General features: G+C 40.6%; 1 protein-coding gene across 1 annotated transcript; it reads right to left on the reverse strand.

Annotated features, from left to right (window-relative positions):
* Positions 1–524: 524 nt before the first annotated feature.
* On the reverse strand, positions 525–27,185 carry glrbb (glycine receptor, beta b). The gene is made up of 9 exons (XM_008287827.1): positions 27,064–27,185; positions 23,759–23,865; positions 19,041–19,108; positions 13,674–13,900; positions 12,289–12,371; positions 11,626–11,766; positions 7,594–7,746; positions 3,753–4,045; positions 525–821 (listed from the first exon to the last, which is right to left on the reverse strand). Exons 1-9 carry the CDS (start codon positions 27,183–27,185, stop codon positions 525–527), a joined length of 1,491 nt encoding a protein of 496 aa, XP_008286049.1.
* Positions 27,186–27,434: the final 249 nt, after the last annotated feature.

The following is a 27,434-nucleotide window of genomic DNA, read 5'->3' on the forward strand; positions in this document are numbered from 1 at the left end:
ATTACAATGTTACACTTTGCATTGAAGCTTGAATAAAACGCTTTAACTCATTGAACTTGTGAGCACACTCCCACTGGGCGAGGGGCGAGAAATCAAATACCTATTTACAAATGCTCTTCTATAGATCTTTTCAGCTCCGTTCATACGCAATCGGTCTTTGTGGATATGTTTACACACCAATTAGTACAGTTATATCTGCTATCCTGTATTCGCCTTTCAAGTACCACTATTAATAAATTAAGTATTTGAAAACAAGATGCTATATATATATCGATTGTAGGAAAGATAAGAAATATTGATTTGTAATCATTTGTTAATACTCAAATAACGAGTGTTGTCTTTTTTATGTGAAGAGAAATATGATAATACTAATAACAACACATGGTAGTTCTTTGTTTTTCTCAGCAGTCGTTTTGTGTGAAATCACATTTGTAATATTCACTTTGGAGGCTTGGAATGTGATCTGATCAATAACAGATTCATGAGAGTGAGGGGGTTAATAATACGAGATAATTTCAAGATAATCACAAGTATATGGACCAGTAAATCACATTAAAGAAGAGGAAGGAGAAAGGGAACAGGGCTCTGGCGTAAAGGTCAACTCTTTTGGCAGCAGAGGGGATGACTGGTTTGGGAGGAGGAGGTTTCTTGTTGTTCTTAGCCTGGGATTTGCCATGACCCGAGCCAGTGTCGATGGGCTTCCCATAGCAGTCAAAGTTTGACAGTTCAAAGTCCCGTGGGAGCGAGCCCACAATGCTGAAGTCATTGGTCCGCAGGTCCGACTTAGAAGTGCACACCTTCTTGCAGCGGGTCTCGGCCACCTGGGTGCAAGAGACAGTCACGGAGGAGACAGAGCAGGCTGATTAATACATTCTGCATTATTTCATTCCAAAGTGCATTTATTTATGTGAAACACATGAGGTAAGATGAGATTCTAGGAATACTCTGAAAGTGCTGCTGGCAGCCCTTGAGGCAGAGTAGCCGAACCAAAGTGGTATAAAACTGGTTGACTGAGCAACAGACAGACTTTGCAGTCCATAGAGGCTTACATTACTCTACAGGTAATAGAAAGATTATTCAATCCTGCACATCACACTCCAGTTAAAAGTGTCTCTACTCCTCATGCAGCACTCTACAGGACGACGGTATAAATTAAACAAAGGTGGGTGCAGATTTCAAACAATAGAAGAAGTGACGCATTTTACCGACACTCGTGAGATTTGGACTCAGGTAAAGTTGGACAGAGCAGACAGAACACATCTGCGACCTTCGATTAACTCATTTTGCACATTCTGTTCTCATGCCTGGTTGTCACCAAGCTCAGTTCTTATTGCCCAATCTGTCACTCTCCACTTGTTCAGTAGCTGCCATCAGTGTTTTCCAATCACCTCCTGTCACCTGAGCCCCATATCCACATGCACACCTGCCTCTCATTCCTTTATCTTTCACCCAGTAGTCGCCCCCTTTTCTCTCCCTCTCATGATTGTGCTTGGAAGCCTTCGCTTTCCAGATCTTGGAGCAGTTCCTGCCTTCCTGTTTCACACCTGCCTTTTTCATGTTTGTTTGCGTTAGCCTTTGCTGATTTACTACTTGTTTGCGACTTTGGCTCAGAAACCCGACTAAGTAAACATCCTTTGAATGCATTTTCAACCACAAGCTTGTCATCAGGGCAATACAAGAGTGTAAACCTCGGTCTATTCCCTCTAATTTCTCCTGTCTAGAAACATTACATGACACAAACAATGGAAAATCAATCAATCAACCGTTCCACTTAACGCATGCAAATTCAGAGACACGAGCGCTGCATTGTTAAACGAAGTAAAGCCCTGTTCACTGTTTCCCCATCCTCCATCTTAGAGCAGAGATGTCGTCATTCCTTTGTAGAATTCGCATCATATCCATTTATTTTTGTCCCCTCATTCTACCTCTCAGTCTCTTCAACAGGTAAATCCACTGCATGCATGTACAGACACCTAAATGCGTCAATGTGCACATAAGAACACAACAGATGGCACCGACAGGCGCTGCTGACTGAGCATTTTCTTGAAAACACACACACAGATTAGGTGCTCTGACAAGGTAAATTGTATTTCAACAGACGATGGCTGCAGAGAAAAGGTGTAGACGCTTCTTCTATTACAAAATGTAGTTGCTGGTTAACATCCATGTTCTTATTATAGGTGAATTAACTGCACAAATCTTCATTAAACAGATCTGACTCCAACTATGTTGCATTAGCAAAAATATAACTGAACGCTCCATTTATTCTGACACATAAAACACATATACTATAACTGTGATGTTACATCCACACTACATGTAAGTTTTGTCTCAGCTGAAAGCAACATTCAAATGAGGATGTTTAATATGGTTGGATTCAATTGAAAACAGACTACACTTTGAAGACACAGTAAAGGTTTGTTTGATCCCGAAGCTTGGACAGAACTCTGCTGATAAATCAAAACTACTGCTATTTTAAGAGGAAAAAAAAAAAGCTTTGGAGCCAAAATTAGATTTACTTTGTACTCCACAATGTTGCCTAATATGGTTGTTCTCTCATCTGGGGTCTTGTAACCCCATCTACACCCTCTACATGCTATCCCAACCTGTGCTTATATGAAACAATCTGCAGACGGATTTGGTTTAATGTCATCCAAAAAATCCCTTTCATCGACTTCCCTGAAGGCCCGCGGGGTGAACAGGATCTAATCAGTCTATGGATGCTTACTCACTGAAGTCATTAAGCTCATTAAAGCTTCATTATTTTGATTTGGTTTTGACAAGAAAACCCATTAAACCTCAATGGAATAATGTAATCCTCGCAAACCAAATGTGGTTCGGACTAACATAGATTCAGAGGTAAATTAATTTCAATTAGGCATACAATTGGAAGGGCCCGTGCAACATCCTGTTTGCCTGATGGCATGCATGTGAGTGTTAGACTTGAGCCCTGACTGAGCTGTGTGTATTTGCGTGTCAAAGACAATGCCAATTTTTAATGACTGGATGTCCCTGTTTTGCATGTAGATTGGATCTCGGTGCCTCAGAGTTACAAAACTACCAGGGGACGTCGGATCTGGAGTTTGTATTCTGGCATCCTCCTGTGTTGCTGTGGATATCTGGTTATACAGAATCACACATAGCTACACAGGCATTCAGCACCCACTCAAATCAACAAAAATGGGCCATCTTTAAAATGTTTTGGTGATTTATTGGAGAATCAGTATCCAAGGGGAACACATTTAGGATTTTGCTATGGATATGATCGTTATCGATCACACAAGATCTGCTTCCAGGCGGAATGCATCTGAAGTTGAGTCACACATGGCATAAACTATCCTTGATCTTATCCCGATGGCTGATGCAGTTATTAAACCCTACAGCATGAACACTCCCAGGTTTCATGGGGTCAGAGAGCTGTTGGCTACACCACATGCCCACTGTTTGCTTGTTGCACTAAGTCATGCTGCTTTAGCTGCAGTTAAGGAAACAATAAGGAGGAAGACCTGATGTAGAAGATAAAGCTTCATTTTGTTTTGATAAATTAGATTTTTGGCATTTTGTGGGAAATCTGTAGGACAACAAAGATCCGTGACTGGAAATGAACGGAGGATACAAAATAGAAAAACTGCTGATAATCTTGTGTCTCCACATTCTGGTTTGATTTCATCAAGATGTACGTTAATTCATGCAGTGCAGTAATGGTGGCAAACATAAACGCTCATTAAAGGCATAAAACCAGATTCACTGACATGCAAGGTGCTGACATGAAGCGGCGTCCCTCCGGTCCCGTTGACCGTGTTGTTCTTGGCGGCGGGGCTCTTTCCCGCAGCTTTCTCCTTAGATGCCATCTTGGCCTTCTCTGCCTCTATGCGCTTTGGGCTGTTGAGCATCACTTGAACCACAGCGTACTCCACCAGCGAGGCGAAACCAAACAGCAGGCAAGCAATGAGCCAGATGTCGATGGCCTTGACGTAGGACACTTTTGGCAGCTCCGACGCCAAGGAGGTGCACTCGGAAGACAGAGAGAGCACCGAGAGGATGCCTGTGTGGAGACAGAGCACAAGTAACCTTGTCAGTCATCGAAATGAGGGAAAGACCAGCCGCTGACATTTGTCTTAGTTGATCCACAAGTGGAGTGTGAATGCACCCAAGACGCACTGAGGTCTCGATCGATCACGCCACATTGGGAGGAGGTCTGGCCTGCAGGCGGCCACATCCTTTTAGCAGCGTGTATGCTAATGTGTCCTGGGTCACACTGAAGGACTAATCAGCTGACGTTGTCTTTGCATAAGCGGAAGTATGTACTCTGCAGCAACAGCATCACATTAGAGAGCAACAGCAGGCAACAACAACAAAACGGCAAAATGGTCCTAGTTCTAGAATTCGCTATTGGATAGTACAACCTAAGTCATATTTTGATAGTAATGCAGTTCTTTTGTTTTATTATTTTCTTGTATTATTTTTAATAAAATAAGTCATATTTTAGTAGTGAAGACCTTTAGGCACAAAATAAACTAATTTTATCAAATGCAGTTCTTTTCCCTTAACACAAGCAGTCATCCCAACCCAAATTAAACAAGTTTAACTTTATAAAAACTGTATCTGATCAAAGAATGCACAAAGCAAAACAAATATGATGAGACCGGTCATGTCAGCTTTTAGTACTACACAGTTTATTATACTTGGTGCTATGGAAACAATTTGGTTGGTGCCAAAAAAGATTTGAGGATTATTTAAGTGCAAGCATGAAATAGTCCTTCTTGTGTAGTCTAGATGTTTGTTTCCACTTAAATGCATTTAATCAACTCACTGCTGAGACAAACAAAACTGATGCGTTTAGGTCAATGCAAAAAAAATAAAAATAATAATAATAATTTGAATAAATTAATCTGCCAATCTGAAAAAAAAAAAAGCTGTAACAAAATGCACACGTCTACAAAGGCTTTCTGAGAACATGACTGCAATTAGGCTTCATGACTCTTCATTTAGCTCTTTTATAAGGACATCTCCGTGAGCTCAGACAGCCTCTAATGAGAGAGTAATTTTAAATTGTTTTTATCTCAGATAGCCAACAGGATTACAGGTTAGAGATTTCCCCTCCACAGCAGCAGCTCTGTCAGGCTACAGCAGAAATAATTACAGCAGCTCTTAGGAGGCTATTCTAACAACCAATGAAGGGCTTCACACTCTTTTTCTTGCAGTAATGCTGCTTCAGAGAGACAATAAACGCGTAGAAAAGACCAATGGGTTTTGCTTCCAGGTCTCATTACAGCCACTCATCAAGGAGGGGGTCATAGAGCGTTCAGGAGTTCTAATCAAATCGCTCCTTCCTCCCAAGAATGAACCTTAATGAGAGAATACTGGAAGTCCACATATTATACAAGAACAGATACAGACGTGAAAGGTGGCAATATTAAAAAAAAAAAAATATATATATATATATATATATAATAACAATAATAAAAAGAAGCTTTGTCTTCCTTTGGTTAGCTTTGATGAAATCAGCTGCTCGTACAAAGTAAGGCTTTATAGCAGACATAAAGCATGAGCATCCTGTGTTTCTACTATGTCATGGTAAACTATTTTTTCACTGTTTTACTGTTCGTGTTACACGTATGTCTAGATCTGAGTGGGAAAATACTGAGCATACATACACATACACATTCTCAGTTAAATGAACACATGGATGGGCAGCTGCACATGCACACTGACACGCAAACACGCATGAATGTTAGGCACACACACACACACACACACACAGAGCGTAGCAAAATAAATGCAAGTGGTCTCACACCTGGGTGCCGACTGACCTGGACTGATCCCATTTAGAGAGAAGTCAGAGGAGGATCCCAGGAGTTGGAGTGGTGATGGAATGGAAGTGGTGATAGGGAACTGGAGGGAGGATGGAAGACTGAAGTGGGATAACAATGAATTATCTTATCCATGCAGCCCTGTGCACACATACACACAAGTTCCAGTGTGATACTGTATGTGGCTGACACTGACATATTACACATGGGTTGAATTATGGAGGAGGAGGAGGAGGAGGAGGAAAAACAATGTGGAAACAAATGGACATTTTTCTAGCAAGCACAAGATGAGCCTCCATATAGGTAATATATGAATATGTATAAAGGAAAAACAATAATATTAAGGTGTCATGGCCACTATTTCTTCATGAAATATTATATCCCACAGGGCAATTTTCTAAACAATACAGTCGTCAATTACATACTGAAGGCTCTGACGTACTTGGTGGTTTTGTCTGTATGCTTAGAGAAGTGCACAGTACTTAAACCCCAAGAAGCCAAAGAGGTGAATTAGAAGTAATATTTGGTAGTTGGTGGCTTCTCTTTATATTTCAATGACTAAAAATAGAAGAAAGGTGGAAATGAATGTGTGAAACAGTTTGTCTTGTGTAACATTAGCTCCAGCCTTTACCGTGTTTGGCGAACTGGCCGTGAGGTCATTGCTTAATAAAGGTTGTTTTTTTTCCCCATTGTGGTCCAAACAAAGTGTATAAACCTAGTTTAAGAGTTTTGTCCACTTTTCAAAGAGCTGAAACTGGGGCTGTGCTAACAACCAGCTCCGAGTTTGCTCATCTGGTTCTTACCTGTGATTGATTCGGTGCATCAACAGAGACACAACTCAGCTGAAGCACAACCAGGCCAGTATTATATCCCCCTTGGGACTCAGGCTAGTTTTTTTTTCGAGACCTTTTTCGGGCAAGACACATTGTGTGCTTTTCTGGTTTGGAGAAACTGCACTGCTCTTCATGCGCTTCAGCACATCCCTTTATTACTTGGGCTAATGGGGATCAGGTGTGCCTTGTTGACCAGCCGAATATCTTCTGAGCACCCAATGTCTCTTCAACACCTTGTTGCCCACAGTAATTAAGGGTTTAGTAGAAACAGAAGAGCCTGCACTTGATTCCAACAGTAAGCAGCCAAAAATTACCAAAATGTTATATTGGTATGGCAATGGAAATCTGAACAGACGTCACATCACAGTGTAATGGGAAAAATGGCCCCTTAATTTCAGTAACAGCAGTAGAAATCAGACCAATTACCTATCTGTTAAATCTAATTCAAAAACGTTTACATGGTACAACCTGCAAATAAATGCAGTTATTGCGCTGAAACATGGGTTTAAGTTCTTCTTGCACCACTGCAGTTGGTCCCATCTGTCAATTACAGCTATATTCAGTGATTTATCACATACACGGAAGCAGTGGACACGGCAACATGCTTGATAGATAAAGTCCTTCATGGTGTCAAAGTGATTGATTATGTCATAATAGAGATGATTGGGGCTACAATGTCAGTGATCCCTAAAGACATCCAGATCCTTTCGATTGGTTCCCATTCTGTACCTACAAATTTTACCCATGGCTGTCTTTTTTTTTTTTTTTACAACAGAAATCCTTTTAGACGGGAGTTTTAACGCCTAATTACCTCAATAACTCATACACTCTTACCTGCCCCTACTTGTGAACTAATGTCCAATCATACACTTGACACAGCGCAAGAAACATCTACAGATTTGGTGAACATCAGTGCAAGATGGCGGCATTGATGAAATCGTACATACCCAAAGGCACCCTGGCGGCACTCGCATCAGGGTTGATCCAGAAGGACAGCCAGGAGAGGACAACGATGAGCAGCGTGGGGGCGTAAACACCCATCATGTAGAAGCCAACTTGTCGCCTTAGGGTGAAGATAACCTCCACACAAGTGTAGTACCCTGGGTGGGTGAGGAAGGAGACAAATATTACAAAATGACTTCACTGAAACACAGTCTTGAAATTTTTAAAAGAAAAAAACAACAAACAAAGAAAGTGGAGAGTGGACAGCGGCATTATACATGACTATCCACCTCAAAAAAAAAAGACCTGAAGCTGTGACCCTTTCCTACATGAGACACTCTAATAAAATCTAAAGGCAGTTCCGAGATGTCTTGTAAAAATACGTTGGCCCATTATGACATTTTTAGTGCAGAAATGGGAACTTAGGAACATCCTGCCCCAGAACTGAAACAGAGCAGGTGAGAGAACTGGCCCTTTACTGACTTGCTCTATTAAAGCCACATTAGCCATTATGAGGAAAGGTGGGAGCCAGGTTAAGTCCTCTATCTGATCTGCCTCCCTGTGCCAAGGCACAAAGCAGAGCACAGCTGTGTGCACCATTAGTAATGGAGAAAACAACAGAGAAGAAAAAGGTCAGTGGGCATAAGGACTTTAACATCGTTTCACCTAACTCTGTTAAAGCTAAGACCTGTTTCAGCACTCAGGGCAGCACCTTAAAAAACACTGCTTCCACTTAATAATGTCCCAAATGTGTGCGTGACCTGGACTGGTCCCTTACCAGAAACTATTATGTTTGTAGATAAGAACCTTCTATTTTACAGTTTATATGTTTGATTTAACAGACCAAACTAGCAAACAGCTCTACTTGTACATTGTATTTTGTTTTGATCATTCATTTCTTCTGGAAATGCAGTCTTCATTAGTAACCAGAATGCAATAAGCATCCATAAATTCGAGACCTCGTTCCAGAAGTGCTGTGTTTCAGCTCATTGAGGCTTGTTGGTCGGTCCAATGGGATGGTAGAGTGGATGGGCTGAAGTAATATTTAACTAGCCCAGGGATCTCTGGAGCTTTTATGCTGCATATAAGGGCTGCCTGTGTCGCCAAAGCAGGCTCGAACCAGTCGTACACAGAGGTGATCTTTGTGTCTGGCCAGGTAGTCATGGCAACCAGTTAAAAGCCTGACTCATCGCCAACAGTGTGCCTCCCAAGTGCGAGAGCACTGAGGTCATACCAGCTCTGTTGGCTGATAGAGTTTTTCCATTTCATTGCGAATGTCATTTTCATTTCACATTCGTGTGAGTATGTGCATGGCACAGTACCAGAACCTCTTTTTTTGTAATTTTTTCTCTATTTATTAGAGGAGTAGTATTTTTAGCTGTGGTAGGTGGGAATATGAAAAGGGTGACGAGCTGTGCTTTGGTCTGAGTATGTTCAGTACATCCTAGCTACCTGGAAAGCTTCTACATGGCCACATAACAAAAAACCTTTATAATGGAAATCAGATGTCCAGTGCAAAGAGTGATGCATGCATCCTGACAACCCAGGAGCAAGCAATGTCTTTACGAGAAGGTCTAGTTCTGTTTGTATCATTGTTGTATGACAGAAAGACATACTTGCACACAGGTGAGCAGACGTGCACGATACATTAATGCTGTTGTCATTATATTCCACTCATGGACATTTAGTGCTGGTAACACATGAGGGGGTTAGTGCCAAAGTGGGCCAAACCACTTTTACTAGTTTTAGAGAAAAATGGGGTCAAAATTTTGTGTCGCCAAAAACACTCCTGGTTGTTGGAGGAGTCATGATATGCATCCAAAGATGTTTCAGCACTGTTCAGAGACAGAAACAACTACTATGTGAAGACTTATTTCAATTTTAATTTTGCCTTTCTTTGTGCTGAGTGCCAAAGTGGGCCATACCACATTTTTCTACTTTTTGAGAAAAAAATTGATTCAAGGTTTGTCTTGCTAAACAGCACTGAAGATGTTCCATGGGTCATCATAAGTAACTAAAGATACTTTTGAGGACCATGGGATAGAAATAGATGCTCTGTTGTGGTTAGTTAAGATGTTATTTTACCATATCATACCTACAAGTTGAGTTTTCATGGGGCTTGATGTCGCGCTGTCCGCCATCTTGAATCGCAAACAAGTGGAACTACCTTCGACAATATAATGGTCAGTGATTCCTGTGCCTTGGCCCAGTTTGCTACTAAATATTTATGCCAAAACCATTATGGGCCAAACTTCAAAGTCGCATTGTGACGTTACTAGTGGGCTGTTGGTTGGACCACTTTACCACAAACTAGTAGATCATAAACACTTATCAAAAAAACATTAAACTGAACTTTGGATTGTTTGTGGTTTGGCCCACTTTGGCACTGAACCCCTCAAATACATGTAGTAATGCACAGACAAAGGCAAGAAAACAACTGCAGGCAAATAACGAGGGACCATTTTGCAATGGTATCAAACCAATCTACGAACTTTGCCTTCATTTTGCTACACAACTGTAGTAGTTTCATGTCGGTGTGTTGTACAGCCATGACACCATCAGGCTGACAAAATCTGTGCACAGACTGAAAGACAAATGCCTGCTATACATGGATGTAAGCAACAGATGTCTAGACTGATAAAATGGTTAAAACTATGATTTTGTAAATGTTTGACGGGCGTGATGTTGCTCTAGAGTACCTCCTGCCTTTTATAAGGTGCGCTTTTATTTTGAAAGTCCTTGTTTTTTATTGGTTATCACAGTCATGTGATTACGTTCTCAGATCAGGGCAGCCAGCTTGTCTCTTTCTGGGTGACAATGTGCCTATGCCTTACAATCCATTGCATGTGTCGCTGTTGAGCCTTGGAGAAGCTTTGTTTGTAAGTTTATATTATACATCATATTTGTATAATTCATATTTTTCGAATGTTGTGATGGTTTATTTCATATTTGGCAAGATTTATAAGTTAATGCTAAAATTCGTATTTTTCTTGTATGTAACGTAGTCACTCATTTATAACACCTTTTTACGGACATTTTTCTGTATCTATTTTTAGTTTCACAAGAAGATTGTTTCTGGCATTGCCACGGTGACTGAGATCTTCAGTAAACGAACCTCAACTTGCTACACATCTCAGTCATCTTTCACTTTTCCAGGAACAAAGTGTTTAGCAAACGCAAAGAAATGCACAAAACAGACTTTTCTCAGTTCTGGTTGTACATGCTGCTTCACTGACACACCTGAACCGAATAGAAACTAAATGAATAATAGCATGATTACACCTGAGCTTCCTGCTTTGACAGCTCAATTGCAAGTCTACCATGACAAAGGTCTATACCTCTAAACTTGCATGTACTGTGATTTTTTCGTTCTAGCAAGTACCAGGTTAAGTGGAGAGGAGAAGATAAAAAAACATTCCTGGCATGATTGCATAAAGTTGCAATATTTCCAGAGTGACTTATGTCTCCTGATGTGTCCGTGCTCTCAGGTTGCTGTGTGATCATGTAATAAAATCACATCTCTGTTCAGGAAACTTCTACGTTGCGAAAAAAGTGTTAAAAAATGAAAACAGAAAAATTTACATGAAACAAAGATAGAACCTTAGACATACCTTCGGTCAGTTAGGAACATGCAACTGAAAATTGCTTGCTGTTTTCCAGCTTCTGATATTCCAGGATTTTTATTATGCAACTGCTGCAGCCTTAAACAAAATGTCCAATTGTTATTTGATCTACAGTAAAACCCATCTGAACGTGCTTTTGGTTTCATCATCTAATAAAAACACTAAACATCTGAGCAGAACGAGATAGCTTCAACTCAGATAGAATAATTAATGAACTGATTAAAGCCGAGTGCAAAGATGAACAACACTGATATTATTGCTGATACCAAAGTATCACAATAAGTTAAGTGGTTCAAAATACTTGGCTCGTGCTAGAGTTTTGAAGGATTTGCTGTTCTAACATGACTTCTTTTTCTTCTTTTAAAAAAAATTATATTTCAAGGGGGAAACATAGACGTATGACGAGGACAGTACCTGTTCCTGCGTAGTATTTGGTGCAGTTTCCATAATCAATATCTTCCTGTCTGATATCAAACTGTGGCAGAGCGATAGCATCCATCTGCACAGGATCTCCTGTCTGCCACATGAACTGCAGGTCGTCTGTCGTATACCCAACTGGAAAATGAAAGTACACAGGCACAAAAAACAATCAAATACTCTTGACATAAATATACATACATTGTACATATAAACATACTGTTTATGCCCACAGTACATGTTGCATGTTAATCACACTTGAGAGAAACATCCCAGTAGGAATAAATGTTGACCATAAATGCATGTAAAGACATGCAGAAAGCCATGCATCTCAGCATTACAGTAATGGCTTTAAGTTATTTTGCTTATTTAAGTCTAAACTGCTTTGTAAACAAGAAGCAATAGCCAGAGTCAAGCTCAATTAACTGCGAGACTCACAACAACCCTAAAATATGATGATTTATTCTACTTCTCTAAGTGTTTGCGGCTGAAATTGGCTTCTAAACACAAGCAAAAGGCTCTCGTTTACCCCAGAACCACTACTTTACAAAAACAACAAATATATTCCCAGCTCATAAATACTGTATATTCCAAATAACAACAAGCAAATATGTAAACCGTTGAGGTGCTTTAAAGTGGCGTTGATTCGGGAAAACTCACAGCTTTCGAGTTGCATTTTACATCTCTGTGTGTCCATGGGGAACAAGGTCAGATCAAGTGGACAGGAGAGAGTGACGGACAACCTGGAGGAGGATGACGGGAGGGAAAGTTTTACTATTTCATTCATGCTTTGCTTTAGTGTTCCTGCTCAATATACCTGAACACTTTCACATACACACAGTCCTTGTTTGTGTAACATCTAATAACTCTTGTTTCGAGTGATACATTTGCACTGAAAAAACAAAATACGCTCAAAATTACAGACACATGTCACCCCTGGAGACGACTGTAACTTAACACAGTCCTGTGTAGTTTCCACTGAGCCCTTTGATAGATAAAACATTTTACCAATTGTTATGCATTTCGGCAGTCTAATTATCTGTAGAGATTTCAGTTTTACAGCCTGCAGACTTGATCATTTTTTATTTATTTCTTCTTTATATATATATGTGTGTGTGTGTACATATAAAATAAACCCAGACATTAATCATAGAAATCTAAAGCACACAAGATTAAAACAGTAGTTACAGTTTTTCATTACAAAAGGAGCACACATTTTCTTTGATTACATGCACTAACACTTCAGCTGACAGTCCCGTGTAACCACGTCTGAATCCTATGATGCATTCAGTTTTGTTGATATTGATATAAGACATTTTTTGCACTTTTATGGAGCCAAATAATTCGAGGACTAAATGGCCATTTTGTTTTATTTGGTGCAACAATAATTCAACCTGACAAGACGTTCATGTTATTACGTTTCTTTTTGTTGTTTGTTTGGTAAGGGCGCTGTTTTAGCCTAACCATCAGCAGCAATAGGTGTTTCCATTGATCTCTTTCAGCTGACATGAAAGCTTCAGCTGCGAGGAGCAGTCGTGTCACTGATCATAGTTAGCTACATAAGAGGATGGCATTCTTGATGCTGACAACTCAGCTTTGATTTGTCAATTGTTCCTCTCACTGGGGTAAATAATGGAATCAGTCCCAGACCATCGATTCTACCGGGCTTATTTGCTGACTGAATCACTTGAACCCAATTCGAAGGTTTGGAGTGATGCACATTCTTTGGCCTCACAATAGAGCGAATATGTGAAAATGGGAAGTTTGATTCTAAGACGTTCTGAAATTCTTGAATGTGACACAAGTAAATCTTATGAATCATTTTGTTGAGGTGGAGTGATCTCTGTATCTGATCTTTGTGTGCTGGTTCTCTGTGAGATGTTTGGTGCGAGTCAAAATTGCCACTCTAAAGGTGATGACATTTTCCTGGAATAATTAAATCACTGATTAGGTGATAACTTTTATTGGAGCATGTTTAACCATTTGCAAGTACCTTAATTACTGACAATTAAAAAAAAAAAAAAAAAAAAAAGTACATTCATTACCTCATGCTGATGAGGACATCTCCGTTCCGGAAGATGAAGAGGAGAATGTTTTCCTGAGTAACGTCGTGAAAGTTAGCGCTCTTCTCGTTAGCGAAGAACAGGTCGGGTTTCCAGAGACATTTGAACATCTTGGGATCAACAGTGAGGGAATCAGACTTGAAGTCTTGTGGCAGCTTCAGCCTGGGGTCGTTCCAGCGCTGCCGCAGGAAGATGTTGACTCTGTAATCCTGTTAGGTTCAACGGCGGACAAATACAAACATTGTTAATATTGAGTTCCATGTTATTGCTATTGGATACAAGCTGGCTGCTTTCAAAGTGATTGATGACCAAAAGGCAAACTCTTTGACTTGGGAGGAAAAAAACACATTATCCACTTGTTTTCCATGAACATTTGTTATGAAGGAGCTCACAACTGTGTTCTCTGTCACAACGCAACAGATTCCTTAAAAGAGAAGTAAAAGCAACTCTTTAACTCTGCTAATTACATTTTGAATACTTTCGAATTCAATACAGCTGCCGCTTTGTCAAGATGAAGCATTTCTATCCTTTCGCAAGCTTTTCTTTTTTCTCCATCTTCATTTTAGGTTTTCAGTCACATGCAAATGTTCTCAAAGCAAACACTTAAGCGCAGAGTGACATTTTCCAGCTGCAGCAGAAACTGCACAGTCCAGAGGTCAGATGTTATCAATACAGCAACTGCAAATAGGCCATTAGTGAGCTTATTAGTTAAATGTCTGCATTCTTGCTGGTGGGAAAATACAACTCGAGACCTAAGGGTGTTTTTTTGTGCCCATTTTGACGGTGCGCCTCAAGCTGCTCCGTGACCAGGTGGACTGTTATTGCCGAGGTTGAAGATGGATGATATGTCAAATAAAGCTGCCAAAGTACCAGCTTTGTGTGTGAGAAATACACTTCCACCTTCCACTCCTTCACTTTTCACACATTTTTTTATATTGGTCTCCTATTTTATTTTTATTGATGTGTTTATTTGTAGTAACTTGCTTAATTTTTTTTTTTGCTTACGATCAACATCTGTCATTCCGTCGTGATCTGCTTTTAATAAAAATGTCTATTTTTTTGTACATACTGTTGAAGGCAGTGGCGTGTAAACGATAACACAGTAAAATTAGCAGCACAACCAACAATAGACAATGCTACCATTTAAATGTTCAACTCTTAAGTGTCGTCATTGCTTCTAAAATGTATTTACCCCCTTTGGAAATGTTCCCCTTTAGTTGCTTTTAAACATTAAGACATGGACTGATTTTTAAATATATTTTGGACAAGAATTAATAAAAAAAAAAAGAAAAAGAAAAAAATAAATAAATCCATTCATGACAAAGTGAAAACAGATTTCTACAAAGTCATATCAGTTAATTAAAAAATGTCAAATGTAAGATAGGTGATTGTGCAGGTATTCAATTCATGTCAGTATTTAGGCCATGTTTACACATAGCCGGGTATTTACAACAACGGATCTACATTTTCAAAAATAACATTGTTTACACCAGATCGTTTAAAAAAAAAATCCTCCTTTACACATGTCTGCATAAACACATCGTTAAGAGCTGCTATGAGCATTCCAAACCTATAGGGGGCAGTGTAACGAGAAGCATAAAGCCATGCTAGCCAATCAGAATCCTGGAAAAAACACAACAACAAATAGCACAAATTACTTCCTGTTACTTCAACGATAATGATGCGAGGGTCGTTTGTTTGGACAGACAGAGATGTGGAGCTACTCATAAATGTGGTGTTAGAGTACGAAACAAGTAAAATTTCATTTCTGAATGTAAATGCAAACAGGCCAAAAGCATTTGCACAAACATGAAAACAAGCACTGCTTTAACAGCATCCATTTCTAACACAGTAGCCAAACTGTAAACATGGGTCGCCCACACATGGCGCTGATGTGGAATACTGTGACGTCAAACTCTGTCTACATGCAAATGTAAAGACGGAGTTTTTCCAAATCTTCACTTTGAGTTTTCTAATATGATCGTTTTCGGTGACTTGTAGCTTTGTTTACGTGTAAACCAAAGGCATTGAAATATCACCGTTTTGGCTCCATGTCAATGGGGCCGCAGTTGATGCTTTGACCACAATCAGCAATTTTACCCTGTTTTTCTTTGCAAAAACTACTCAAGGTCTGTCAGGTTGCACAGGGATCGTGAGTCAGCAGCCCCTTTTTCAAGTTCAGCCAAAAATTCTCAATTGGATTAAGGTCTGGGCTTGGACTCGGCCCCTCCAAAGCGTCCACCTTGTTGACTTTCAACCATTTCAGCTTTGGCTGTGTGCTTCGGTTGATTGTCGGGCGAAAAACAAATCTTCTCCCAAGGTGCAGTTCATTTGCAGACTGCTTCTGATTGCTCTACGTTATTTCCCTACACTATTCCTAAACCCTCCATCTTTTTTTAGGCACTGCATTAGCATAGGCGGCAAGAAAAACAGTCATAAAGCCAACCACTGCCGATATCACAGCTGCCATACACAAAGGCATCCTCTGTGATGAACTGACACAATCCAAACAACAGAACTGGAATAAAACAAGATAGACTTTTGTTCTTCTACCTTTCTAGAAGGACATTTTTCACACTAAAACGCTTCCTCGGGACAAAAACAACACAGTGTATTTTTAAACAGATGTTTGTGCCTTTTTATATACCCAAATGCAAATTCTGAACTGAGGGGCATGTTTACCCTTCATCAGTCATATCCTGGTGTATCGTCATTGAGTTCATGAGACTCATAAGACCCAGCATTGTGCAAGTAGTGCAGAGTGTCTCATTTAGCAGTAAACATCACACTGTATATGTGTCTAAAATTTCCATATAAATATACAGAAAAGATCCAGTGTTTGAATGATTCACGTAATGTTGGATGTCTATGAGGAGAAACTAACTGAAGCTTTCCCTCCTGACTGTTGGAAATGCAATATGAATAGACAGGAACTATTTCAAAAATTCATCTGACACTGTTTCATACACAGACATCTCAGGATAGTTTATAAATTCAGCAGTAAACCAGACAGTGCTTTATCCCGCTGCCAGGGACCATTCTTGGGAGGGAAACCTGTGGTCAAATTGTTGATATCTCATTTTGGAAAGCAAGCTGTCATTTTTATACAAAGCAATTTCAGACAACGTCCAACAAGTCCTCCAGCGACAGCACAAAAAGCTTCTGCTGGCTTTTTCTCTGTCTGACAGAGACCCGGGCCAATTCCCACACCTTTTTGCTTTTCTGAAAACCAGACAAGGAAATATATCTTCCTTCTGGCTCGCTATCAAGCTGCCACTACAGCATTCGATTCCGGAGAGATTTAACACAACGGCCCGCTGTAATGAACAAGAAAAACTCAAGCTGAGAAGCAATAAAAAAAAAAAAAAAAAAAACACGTAGCCACAATTTATTCCATCTCACAACATCAAATTAGTCGTTCTCTTCTGAGGACCACGATCATCAAGTGAAAATAGACGTGTTAACTGCAGTGGACGTGAGGTGGGGTTTGGCTGAGAGAGGTGCAAATGATGAGAGAGGGTTTCCTGCCATCAGATACCCCACAGAGTGAAAAATTGAGGGGGAGAGGTGACCAGCTGTCTTCTTCTCCTTCCTCCTCCTGGATTCATTTGAACCTTCGTCACTTTCATTCTCTTTCTGTTTTTTTTTTTTTTTGTCCAGGGGGAAGAAGGAAGACAGAAGCTGCAGTCTGGGAGGTGTGCATGCCTCTTTCTCTTTGACTGACTCTTTCTTGGCTCCCTTTCTCGATTCCTTTTCCTCTGTTCTTCCCCTAATCTCTCTTTCTTTACATTCTTTCCTCTCTTGCTGTCTTTATTTTTCTTTGTTTTTTCACGCTTTACTCCTTCCGCCTTTCTTTGCTCTCCCCCTTCTGTCTTATTTTTCTTCATTTCTCAGTCTTTTCATCCCGATCTCCCATTTTCTTTCCTTTTACTGTCTGGTTTCATCTCCCCTCTCCGGTCCACTTCACTTTACCTTCGTCTTTCTCATCCTATTTCTCTTGCCTTTACTCTTTGCCCCACCCCCCGTCTCTCTAACATCTTGGCTATCTTTCTCACTTTCTGTCACCGGCTTTGACTTTTTGCTTACTGTCTTCTGTTGTTTTTCTCACCTCTCCGTCACCTTAATTCTTTCTGTCTCGTCATCCTTCATAGTGCTCTTCCATCTTTCTTTCTTCCCATTATTCTTTATTTCTCTCCCTCTTGTTTCCTCCGTTTGATTTTCTTTTTTTTTTCCCTCTCTCTTTCCATCCGTGCACACCGCTTCTATACATCGAGTTGTAAAGATTTTCCACTTTCAATTAGCATGTAGCAACCTAATTGGTCTATAATTGGTCTTGGTGTGAAACTCTCCACTGGAAGGTTTTCTAAGTAAATACACTCCACTGATCTGCAGCCAATTTTTCATGCAGCTCATATTCCGGGATACGAGATCCAAAACTTTGTTCAGAGTGCCACGACGCATGAAACCGGATAAGAGTGAACACTGAACATTGATAAACACTGACCACTTCTTGGACATTCTGTCTGTTCCTGCACAGACTTAGGTTGGCAGTATGTTCTGTGACTAAAACTGGATTATTCATGAGGAGAAAATGTCATGTCAGGAGAAAAAGGGGGACACTGAATTGCACATTGGCTGCACATATATATACAATTTGACTGTCAAAATAGAATTGCAATTTTGGTAGTATTCAGATGTATTCAGAAATTTAAAATGTTGATGTTTTTTTAACAGTTGGCTCAGTAATTCACCTCATTATTCATAGGTCCCAGAACCATCCTTTGATTACTCTGGGTTCAATTATTCTGTGAGGATAAGTGTCTTCTTTTGTAATGAAGGGCTTCAGTTTACAGCTCGTCAAATGCGCTGCATGAGATGCACGAGACAGCATCGAGTCCATTAATTACGTCGCTGGGTTGCATGATTGAATACATCTCTCCATGTTTACTGGCTTCCTTCCAGCAGCTTTAAATTAACAAAATAAAAAAAACACACACACGCACACACGCAGGAAAACCAACCTTATTAGAATCAGTAAAGTTCCCGTTATTGTTTCCTAAGTGAACAAGAGTCGACCCAGCGCCGTCCTTGAGTTTAATCTGGTTATTAGTATTCAAACTGCACTTCTTTATCAGCAATTAAGCCATCAGATAAATGAGGCATGAAAACCCCAGTCTTCATAATGATTCACTGCTAAATGCTCTGATACCGTCTAGAAAACATGCTCAAGCATTCTTGGCAAAACTTGCGGGATAAAGCAGTTTTCAGCTCTGATCCACTGCTTCTGATTGACAGAAGTATTGATTACCAATACTGCCAGGCTGCAGTGGCACTGAAGTGAATTCTTACCATGGTCGTTTCTTGGATCGAGCCAAAGCTGTTGATGAAAATGTTCACTCTGTCCTCCACAGGAATTCCTGAATTTAGAAAAGGGAAAGAAAAGATTGTAGTATTGAGCATTGTGTCTACTGCTTCACATCAACCTTGCATTGAGGCTGAGGTGCTGCTGTGCTTGTTGTTTACAGAATTGTGAATATATTCTGTAAATATCTTAAATCTCTATATATACCTCACCATGTATATGTATAGCTCTACACCAATACATATTGTACCTGGTGATTAAATTGATTATTTTACTGATGAGGATGTGCAAAGTAATAAAAATCCCTTCTCAAGAGCTTCCCGTCGCTTTGCCAAGCTAACACTGTAAACATTTGTACTGGCATCTCTCTCCACTCATCCTTTTGCATAAACTAATAATATCCTTGATGAATGCAGACTGCTCACCCTGCTTTGAATAAATTATTTCCTTTGAGGTGTTTACTGGAGGTTTGGGAGTTTCACAGGATAAACTCTACCGTGCAATTTGCAAAATTAATGCACATAATATTGAGGTGGCACCGAGCTCGAATCGTCTTTGCATTAATGCAACCGAGTAAACGAATTAATATTCAGGAAACACTTTCGGTGTTACCTTAACATTTTCTATAGGGTCTATAAAAGCAGCTAACCGTTTTCCAGGCCTGGGTAAAGTAATGCACAAGGCTCAGTTTAGATGTTAATTTGGGAGATTATAGCATGGATCTTAATGGACAGGGAGCTTTCAGCCCGCCCGAAATCAAGAGCAGATGTTTGGCTGCTGGACCAGTCATAGGCAGTCGGGGAGGGAATGCGTCTGCTCACTGCACATCAAACACTGAGTCCCAGATACAGCTTCTGCTGCCAAGTGGCAGAGGATGGAAACTATCTGAGGATCCACCTGAAGACTGGTAAGCCCATCAGTAAGACAGGGAGGCCACCAGTCACCTCTTTGTTGTTTTTTAATAGTTGTTTCTGTGAGACTGAAGCATGACACTCGTGTCAGTGTGACATGAACACTATAAACACTAAAGATAGATACTTGGTAGGCAGTGAAGAATGAAAACAGATTTAGGAATTTGGGAGTTCATTATGGGTCCAGTTCCATTAAGAGTTAGGAAATCTTGTATCTCCCAGTGTCATTCTTTACTGGCCTAAGATGGAAAGAGCACTCGGTGTGCAGTGGTGCGTGGCTTCTGATGAGTTCCAGTTTAGAGTGGTCGTCAAAGAGAATCCACTTACCCGAAGAGGAGCTTTGTCCACAGTTGCTTCAGTATATGATCCACTCGGATTCGTGGCACCTTTCATCCTAGTTGGAAAGCAGATCCTACAGCAGATGTGTCGTGATAAGCTGAACTGGGATGATTCTTTACCTGACGACCTGCAACCTCAGTGGGAATGTTGGCTCCAAGACCTACATAATCTGGCTAATGTTAAGATCCCAAGATGCTACGTTCCATCAAGCTTCAAGATACAGCATTATGAGCTTCACCATTTCTCTGATGCCAGTGTGTCAGGTTATGGTGCATGCTCGTACCTCAGAGCAGTCAGTGAATCAGGTGAAGTCCACTGTTCCTTGGTTGTGGGGAAAGCAAGAGTTGCCCCTACCAAGGTCACAACCATACCAAGACTTGAGCTGTCAGCAGCAGTGGTAGCCATCCATACCAGTGACATGCTCAAGAAAGAACTGGAAGTAGAGTGCCTACAAGAATTCTTCTGGGCTGATTCGATGATGCTCCTTGGGTACATCAAGAATGAAGCCAGAAGATTTCACGTGTTTGTAGCAAACCACGTGGAACATATCAAGCAAAGCACAGAATCCACATAAAGGAAGTATGTGGATTCCGAAGAAAATCCAGCAGACCATACCTCAAGGGGTCTTACAGCAGAGCAGCTTGCATCCTCTAACTGGTTCACAGGCCCAGTGTTCCTGTGGCAGAAAGAGCTGCCAACAGGAGAAGTTAAGGTGGGAGAAGTTTCAAGTAGTGATCCAGAACTGAAGAAAGTCCAGGTCCATGACATCCAGGCAAAGGAGACAAAGCCATTGTTAGGCTGACTGCACAAGTTCCCCGCCTGCTCCAGAATGGTGAAAGCTATCGCCACACCAAAGCGCTGTGTAAAGGAAATAAAGGGTCTCCAACCAAGGTCCCGTGAAGCCACCAGTTTAGAGGAAAGGAGAGAAGCAGAACTGACCATAATCAAGATGGTTCAAGAAGCAACCTTCTCAAAGGAGATACAGTTCCTCCAGAGTCACAAGGAGACACAAATTAAAGTCAAGGCTAACAAGTTACACCAATTAAGTCCATTCCTTGATGACCAAGGTATCCTCAGAGTGGGAGGACGCTTAACCCATGCTGCTCTACATCCGCATGTTAAGCATTCAGCGGTCCTTCCAAAAGATAGTCATGTGTCAGCATTACTTGTCAAGCACTATCATGAGAGAGTTCTCCATCAGGGACGGGGAAGGACCATGAATGCACTTCAATCCAATGGCATATGGATCTTAGGCTGCAGCAAAGCAGTATCATCCCATATCTACAAGTGCACTATGTGCAGGAAATTCAGAAGAAGCCCAGAACAGCAAAGGATGGCAGATGGCAGACCTCCCAGAAGACCAGATAGAAACCACCCCTCCATTCACATACTGCGGGATGGACTGTTTTGGACCTTTCTACATTAAAGAGGGAAGAAAAGAGCTAAAGAGTTATAGGCTGTTACTTACCTGTATGTGTTCCAGAGCTGTGCACATTGAGATGCTTGATGACCTGACCACAGATGCCTTCATTAATGCTCTGCGTTCGTTCATTGCCATTTGTGGAACAGTACGCCAGCTAAGATGCGATCAAGAGATAAACTTTGTCGGAGCAAGGCGCAAGTTCGCTGAAGCACTGAAAGAGGTGGATCAGGAAGAGCTCAAAGAATTTGGATGTGAACACCCCAGCCTCAAGTCATATGGGTGGAGTCTGGGAAAGACAAATTCACACCATCAGAAGTGTCTTGACATCGATCCTGGAACAGTCAGCCAGACAACTTGACTGCTCCTCTCTACGAACGTTCCTGTACGAAGTCATGGCAGTTGTCAACAGCAGACCTCTGACCACTGATTGTCTGAATGACTCATCCAGCCCAGAGCCCCTGACACCAAACCACATTTTGACAATGAAGTCGATGATCTTCGCTCCACCTCCTGGAAGGTTTGTCGATGAAGATCTCTACCTCCGTAGGAGATGGCGTCGTGTTCAACTCTTGGCCAACCTCTTCTGGACACGGTGGAAGAAGGAGTACCTCCTGAATCTCCAACAAAGGCAGAAGTGGATCAAGAACTGCAGAGACGCGAAGGTCAATGATGCTGTTCTCCTCCAAGATGATATCACACCACGCAACCAATGGAAGTTACCAAGAGTCATCAACGTGTACCCAGGAAAGGATGGAAGAGTGAGAAGACTGAAGTTGCTCATCTGTGACTCCAACCTTGATGAAAAGGGAAGGCATGTCTCCAAACCTGTCCACCTTGAGAGGCCCATCCATAAGACGGTGACACTGCTGGAAGCAGACTGATCTGCTTACTGTTTAATTCTGAGTAATTTAGAGTAAGAAATCATAGATTTCGGTGGGAGCTACAATTACAAAATGCTGGAAACACACAGGTAACATTAGCAGGCTTCCTAACTGGAAAATTAAGGTTAATTCTGTATCGGGTAACTGTTCCTGAAACTTTAGTCTGTTGGTAATGTGTGTGTCTCTCTAAATGTGTTTCTTTAAGCCCCTGAGCTGCAGCCGAATAACGTTTGTGAGCAAAAAGATACGTCATTTCAAATGATCAATGCAAGGCCTCTAAACAATGTGTTGTTTTCATTCAGCAGAGAAATGAGCATCTGATTGTGACACATTAAATACACAAAAGTTCCCCCCTAATTTTAAGGTATTAAATCATGATTTGGACTTCTCTGTAGTTAATCAAGACCTCCTTTTTATGGCACAAGTAGTTTGTAAATAGTGAATTTTTAAAGTTAGTATGTCCCAGCTGTTATTTCTGTTATCTGGCTTCATTAACATTAAACAGTTTAAAAGCTACCACTAAAAACTTCAGTATTTCTGGCTTTCTTCTCACAACAGCTGATCACAGACCAAACTGAAGCTTTGATTTCTAGTTATTTATAACTTTATTCATGTGCAATTCTGAGAGCTAAACTTAATAAGATTCGATAAGGGATTCAAAAGGATTTGGATTTGGTAAGTAGATTAAATACTGGATTCAGATTTGATTAAATTCTATTGAATCCCTACTTAGACAGACTTACAAGCTTCTTTTTTTTATTGTTAAGTAGAATTTAGAATTGAAGTAATAGCACAAATGGTTTCCTATAACAACAACTCAAATATAATCCACAGAATGTCTTAAATTATAATGTTAAATTCGTTTAACAGCGAGAATGTGTCAGTCTGTCCCTGCTGGGGGTTCATTAAGGAGTATTCGACTCTGTAACTGTTTTGCAGCATATGTTGCATATGCAAGAGGATGCAGAACAGGGGATGCATTTTGATTAATGTCTCCACATTTACAGTCTGCAGATGCTCGTTCCAGCACCAAATGCTGAGAAGAAATGTGGAGGTACATATTCATAGTAAACGTGTTTCTTTAATTAGCGTGACGGCACTTCAGCTAAAATGTAAATCGAAAAGAGACAGAGGCAGATAAAGAGACTTGCCTTTGAAGTTGGGCCTTATTCTGGGATCATAGGTGATCAGTAACCTGTTCAAGATGTTGCTGGTTGAATTGGCAGGGACTCGAGCCAGATCCTCAGATGACAGCTGTCTGCAAACAAAGGAGACAGAGAGGGAACTTTAGCCACAATTACATTAGCAGGTCAAATTCCTGGCAGATGAGCAGTGCAGATGCGCAGTGCACTCACTTCTGTACGCTCTCTGACTAAACTGTAACCTAAAAGAGCTACCAGTTTGGGATTAGGTTGGCTTTTAGGATTTGGACCACCCAGGCAATGTTAGAGTGAAGCGATGTTTAGAAATGAGTTGTGAGGCTTTTCTGAGAAGCGTCCAGATCATGACTGTGGAAGTTGGTATGATCTCTGAGACCAATAGTAGACGTTGTTTTTAACCGTCTAAGACAATAAAGTATGTCTTTTGGAAACACCCTTCAACTAAATTAGTCATTAACTAAGTGTATAGCCATGCTATAAAGTCTGTTTAACTGTTCATAGAATAACCTTAATAGTAAAAATAATCTTTAATATGCTCAAAGTGACTGTGCAAAGTTTATGTTCATCATCTTACCATGGTGTCATTTTGTAAACTACGACAAAATACATGCCACCTGTAGTCGTACTATCATTGATTTGCAAGTGTTTGGCCATAAACAGCTCAATTGGACATGTTAAAAAGTGGAGAAATGTGGCAAAAAATGTTTTTAGCATTTTTAAAAAGTTAAAGCTACAGAATTCCAAAACTCAATCAACGCAGGGGTAATTCTACTCTACTGTCTGCACTTTATTCTTAAAAACAAGTTGCTAAGTAAACCTCTAGATAAGGTTTTACCTCTGTGTAAATCAGTGTGTCATGTGGGTGACAATGAGGATAAATAATTCCTCATGACAAGCAGCATACTTTTATTTCGCAAAGTATTTCCACTTTTTATCGAAACCAACACCTAATTTTCTTCCTGAGCCGTCCACAAAATAGCAAAAACAGCTGTCCACTGAAAATTACCACCAAAACACAAAGTGGTGGATTTCAAAGACACACAGTCAAACATCATTTGTTCTCGGAGCTTGACTAATGAAAAAAAACAATGGGACAGACAGAGGGAAAGGGGAGGACGGGATCTGGCAGGAGAGAAAGGAGAAACAGAAATCCTCCTCTTGGGTGGCAATGAATTCTCCTGCCAAAGAATTTCCCCTTCTCAAAGCACTTTACATATCATTATGTAAACCTTATCATGCACCGAGGATGAGTTAAAGTGCTCCACAGAAATGCTGCGCAGTGTGTATATGTTCTGCGGTTCCCCTGATCAAAGTGAAACACACAATTCCCACCCACTAAACCCTTTTTTTTTTTTTCTTTCCCCCTTCTCTTTTAACAGACCTTTCTGACAACCTCAAGCACAAGAGCTAAACTGGAACCAAGTGGTTTCCTTGATCCACAAAGACATCTGCAGCATTAAACACGAAACATGTCATACAGCTTACACTTGCCAATACTGGGACTACATCAAACAGTTTATCCCTCATTTCTAGAAGCTTCATTGTGAGGCCATTTGTTACCATTTAAGGAAGCAGAGGGTGCAGTTCTGTAATCCAGAAAGATAATGGACCCTCCAAAGGCATGTCAGGCATGTACTGAGGTTCATTCTGTTATGAGTACAGTACAGTATTTACTTCTTCAGTTTAATCAAGCCTTGATAACATAACTCTTTATTTTACCAGGGGTTTAAACATCCCTTGTGTATGGTGGGTTTTGCATAAATTCCTCAAAAGTTGATCCTTTCAAAACCTATCTGTTTGCATGTAAACGGTGGGTAAAAACTGAAAAGTAAGATCCAGCATATGCAAAATAGACTCCTGCTTGACTGCCAACATTTAAGGCACCTCAAAAGTGAACTCTACCAGTTTCACACGTACAGGTCAAGAGGTTTATTAGTCATTAAGAGGACCACTCAGCCAATGCAAACAGTTGTATAATGTCCTCCGTGTCTCTGCAGGAGCTTTAGTCAAGTCTGGCAAAACAACACCGGTGATGTAATCAGACTTCGGGCTGCATATTACTGGAAAATATTGACACTGCGATATTTAGTTTTGTTACTTTTGTTTTTAAGCACAAAAAAAATCCCCCAAATGACTGAAATAAATAGTGCTTTTTGGAAAGAATTAATCATTCTGGGATGATGAGGGTGATTTTGTTGTTTACGTCAAAAAGTACAAAAGTCTGGAACTGTGTGACACTGGCAAAGCCCTCTAAAATACTGTTTTTACTTTGGATGGCATTCAGATATTGCCTCGCACTCATCAAACAGAGCTTTGTGGTGATGATTTAAGCAGTCAGACAAACTAGTTGTGTTGCCTCGTGTATAGCAAGACACAGACGAAGAGGTACCTTGTTTTTGGTCATCTTTTCTGTAGCCAAACTATTTCCACACTGTTGCTTTCTACAACCAATCTTCCCTTTCAGTGCTTCTCTCTTGTTCCTCACTCATTTTGCTGCACACATGTGGAGCCTGCATGTCGACAGAGTCCATACTTTCTCTGTTTACTTTAAGTACATACTGGGACGGACTACTTTGTCAAAATAATCTGCCTTAAAATCGACCGTTGTGGTCTTGTGTTCTTGCTCTAGGCGGCCCACACTTGCGTATACTCACATGAGACATGTATGACGTACAGGACATGAGGATCATGGGTCAGAAGGGTAAGAAAAACATGCTGCAAAATCAGATGGGATGGGCTAGGATATAAAATCATTTTTGGCATACTATGCTCAATTATACGTATGATAGTATGGATATGGGAACGCACCCTTTGGCTTGTGGATAAAGTAATGAAAGAGAAAACTAAGGGTGTCGCACCTCCTGTGACGCGACTTTTGCACACATTGCAGTGTCGATCCTGAAATAGTACACTGTCCTAATCAGGGTCATCAAACTTTAAAACAGAAAGTTAGTCATGTGTCTTGAAAGACTCTTGCAGTAAGGGTCTCGCAAGAAAATGTGGTCAGCTGCATTATGGGAATTGTAGGTTCCAGCATCTTTGGAGCTCAACCCATCTTAGGATTTGATCAGCCTGGTTAGTTTCTAAGTCAGAGTTTCTCTGCCTGTCCTGCAATTGTGACCACTCTTAAGTTATGCAATGCAAATGATAGTTTGAGAAAATCCATCACAGATTAGTTTTAAATCCCTCTGAAACTCATGTCATTGCTGCGCTTAGTATTTGCAAAAAAAAAGCTACATGCAGTACAACATGTGTGTTGTCTGTTACACAATACGGCCGAGCAATCCCATACTTACGATGGACAGTAAACCTGCTTCCCTTTCTTCTTCCCCTTCTTTGTTCCTTTTTCTTTGGCAGATCCTCCGTCGACACAAAGAGAGAGGACCAAGAGAAATATGGCGAACTTCCTCATGCCCATTCTGGTGTGAGGTAAGCCTGTGGAGGAAAGCGAAACCGTTTAAATACAGCAAAAAAGGAGAAATAGAATTTAAATTACTCAGGCTTGAAGGTGTGCAGTTTAATAACCCAATCGTTTTCGTTTCACATTGAACAAATCTCACCATCCATTTGCATGTGACAGCAGACAGTGGTTAATTACGCTTTGCCCTTGGTGGGAGTACAGAGCTTCAGAGCACTTTGTCTATTTCCTGGAGCCTGTAACTTTGCC

This window comes from Stegastes partitus, unplaced genomic scaffold (assembly GCF_000690725.1).
Source record: "Stegastes partitus isolate 25-593 unplaced genomic scaffold, Stegastes_partitus-1.0.2 Scaffold523, whole genome shotgun sequence".
In the NCBI taxonomy this organism is placed as follows: domain Eukaryota; kingdom Metazoa; phylum Chordata; class Actinopteri; family Pomacentridae; genus Stegastes; species Stegastes partitus.

What these genes read in the sequence shown, in the direction of transcription:
- glrbb (XM_008287827.1), bottom strand. Translation starts at nt 27,185, where the DNA reads ATGGGCATGAGGAAGTTCGCCATATTTCTCTTGGTCCTCTCTCTTTGT. An exon ending in AATAAGGCCCAACTTCAAAG is followed by an intron (nt 19,109 to 23,758) that starts GCAAGTCTCTTT and finishes TTCTAAATTCAG; the next exon opens with GAATTCCTGTGGAGGACAGA. An exon ending in CGATCCAAGAAACGACCATG is followed by an intron (nt 13,901 to 19,040) that starts GTAAGAATTCAC and finishes TGAACCTAACAG; the next exon opens with GATTACAGAGTCAACATCTT.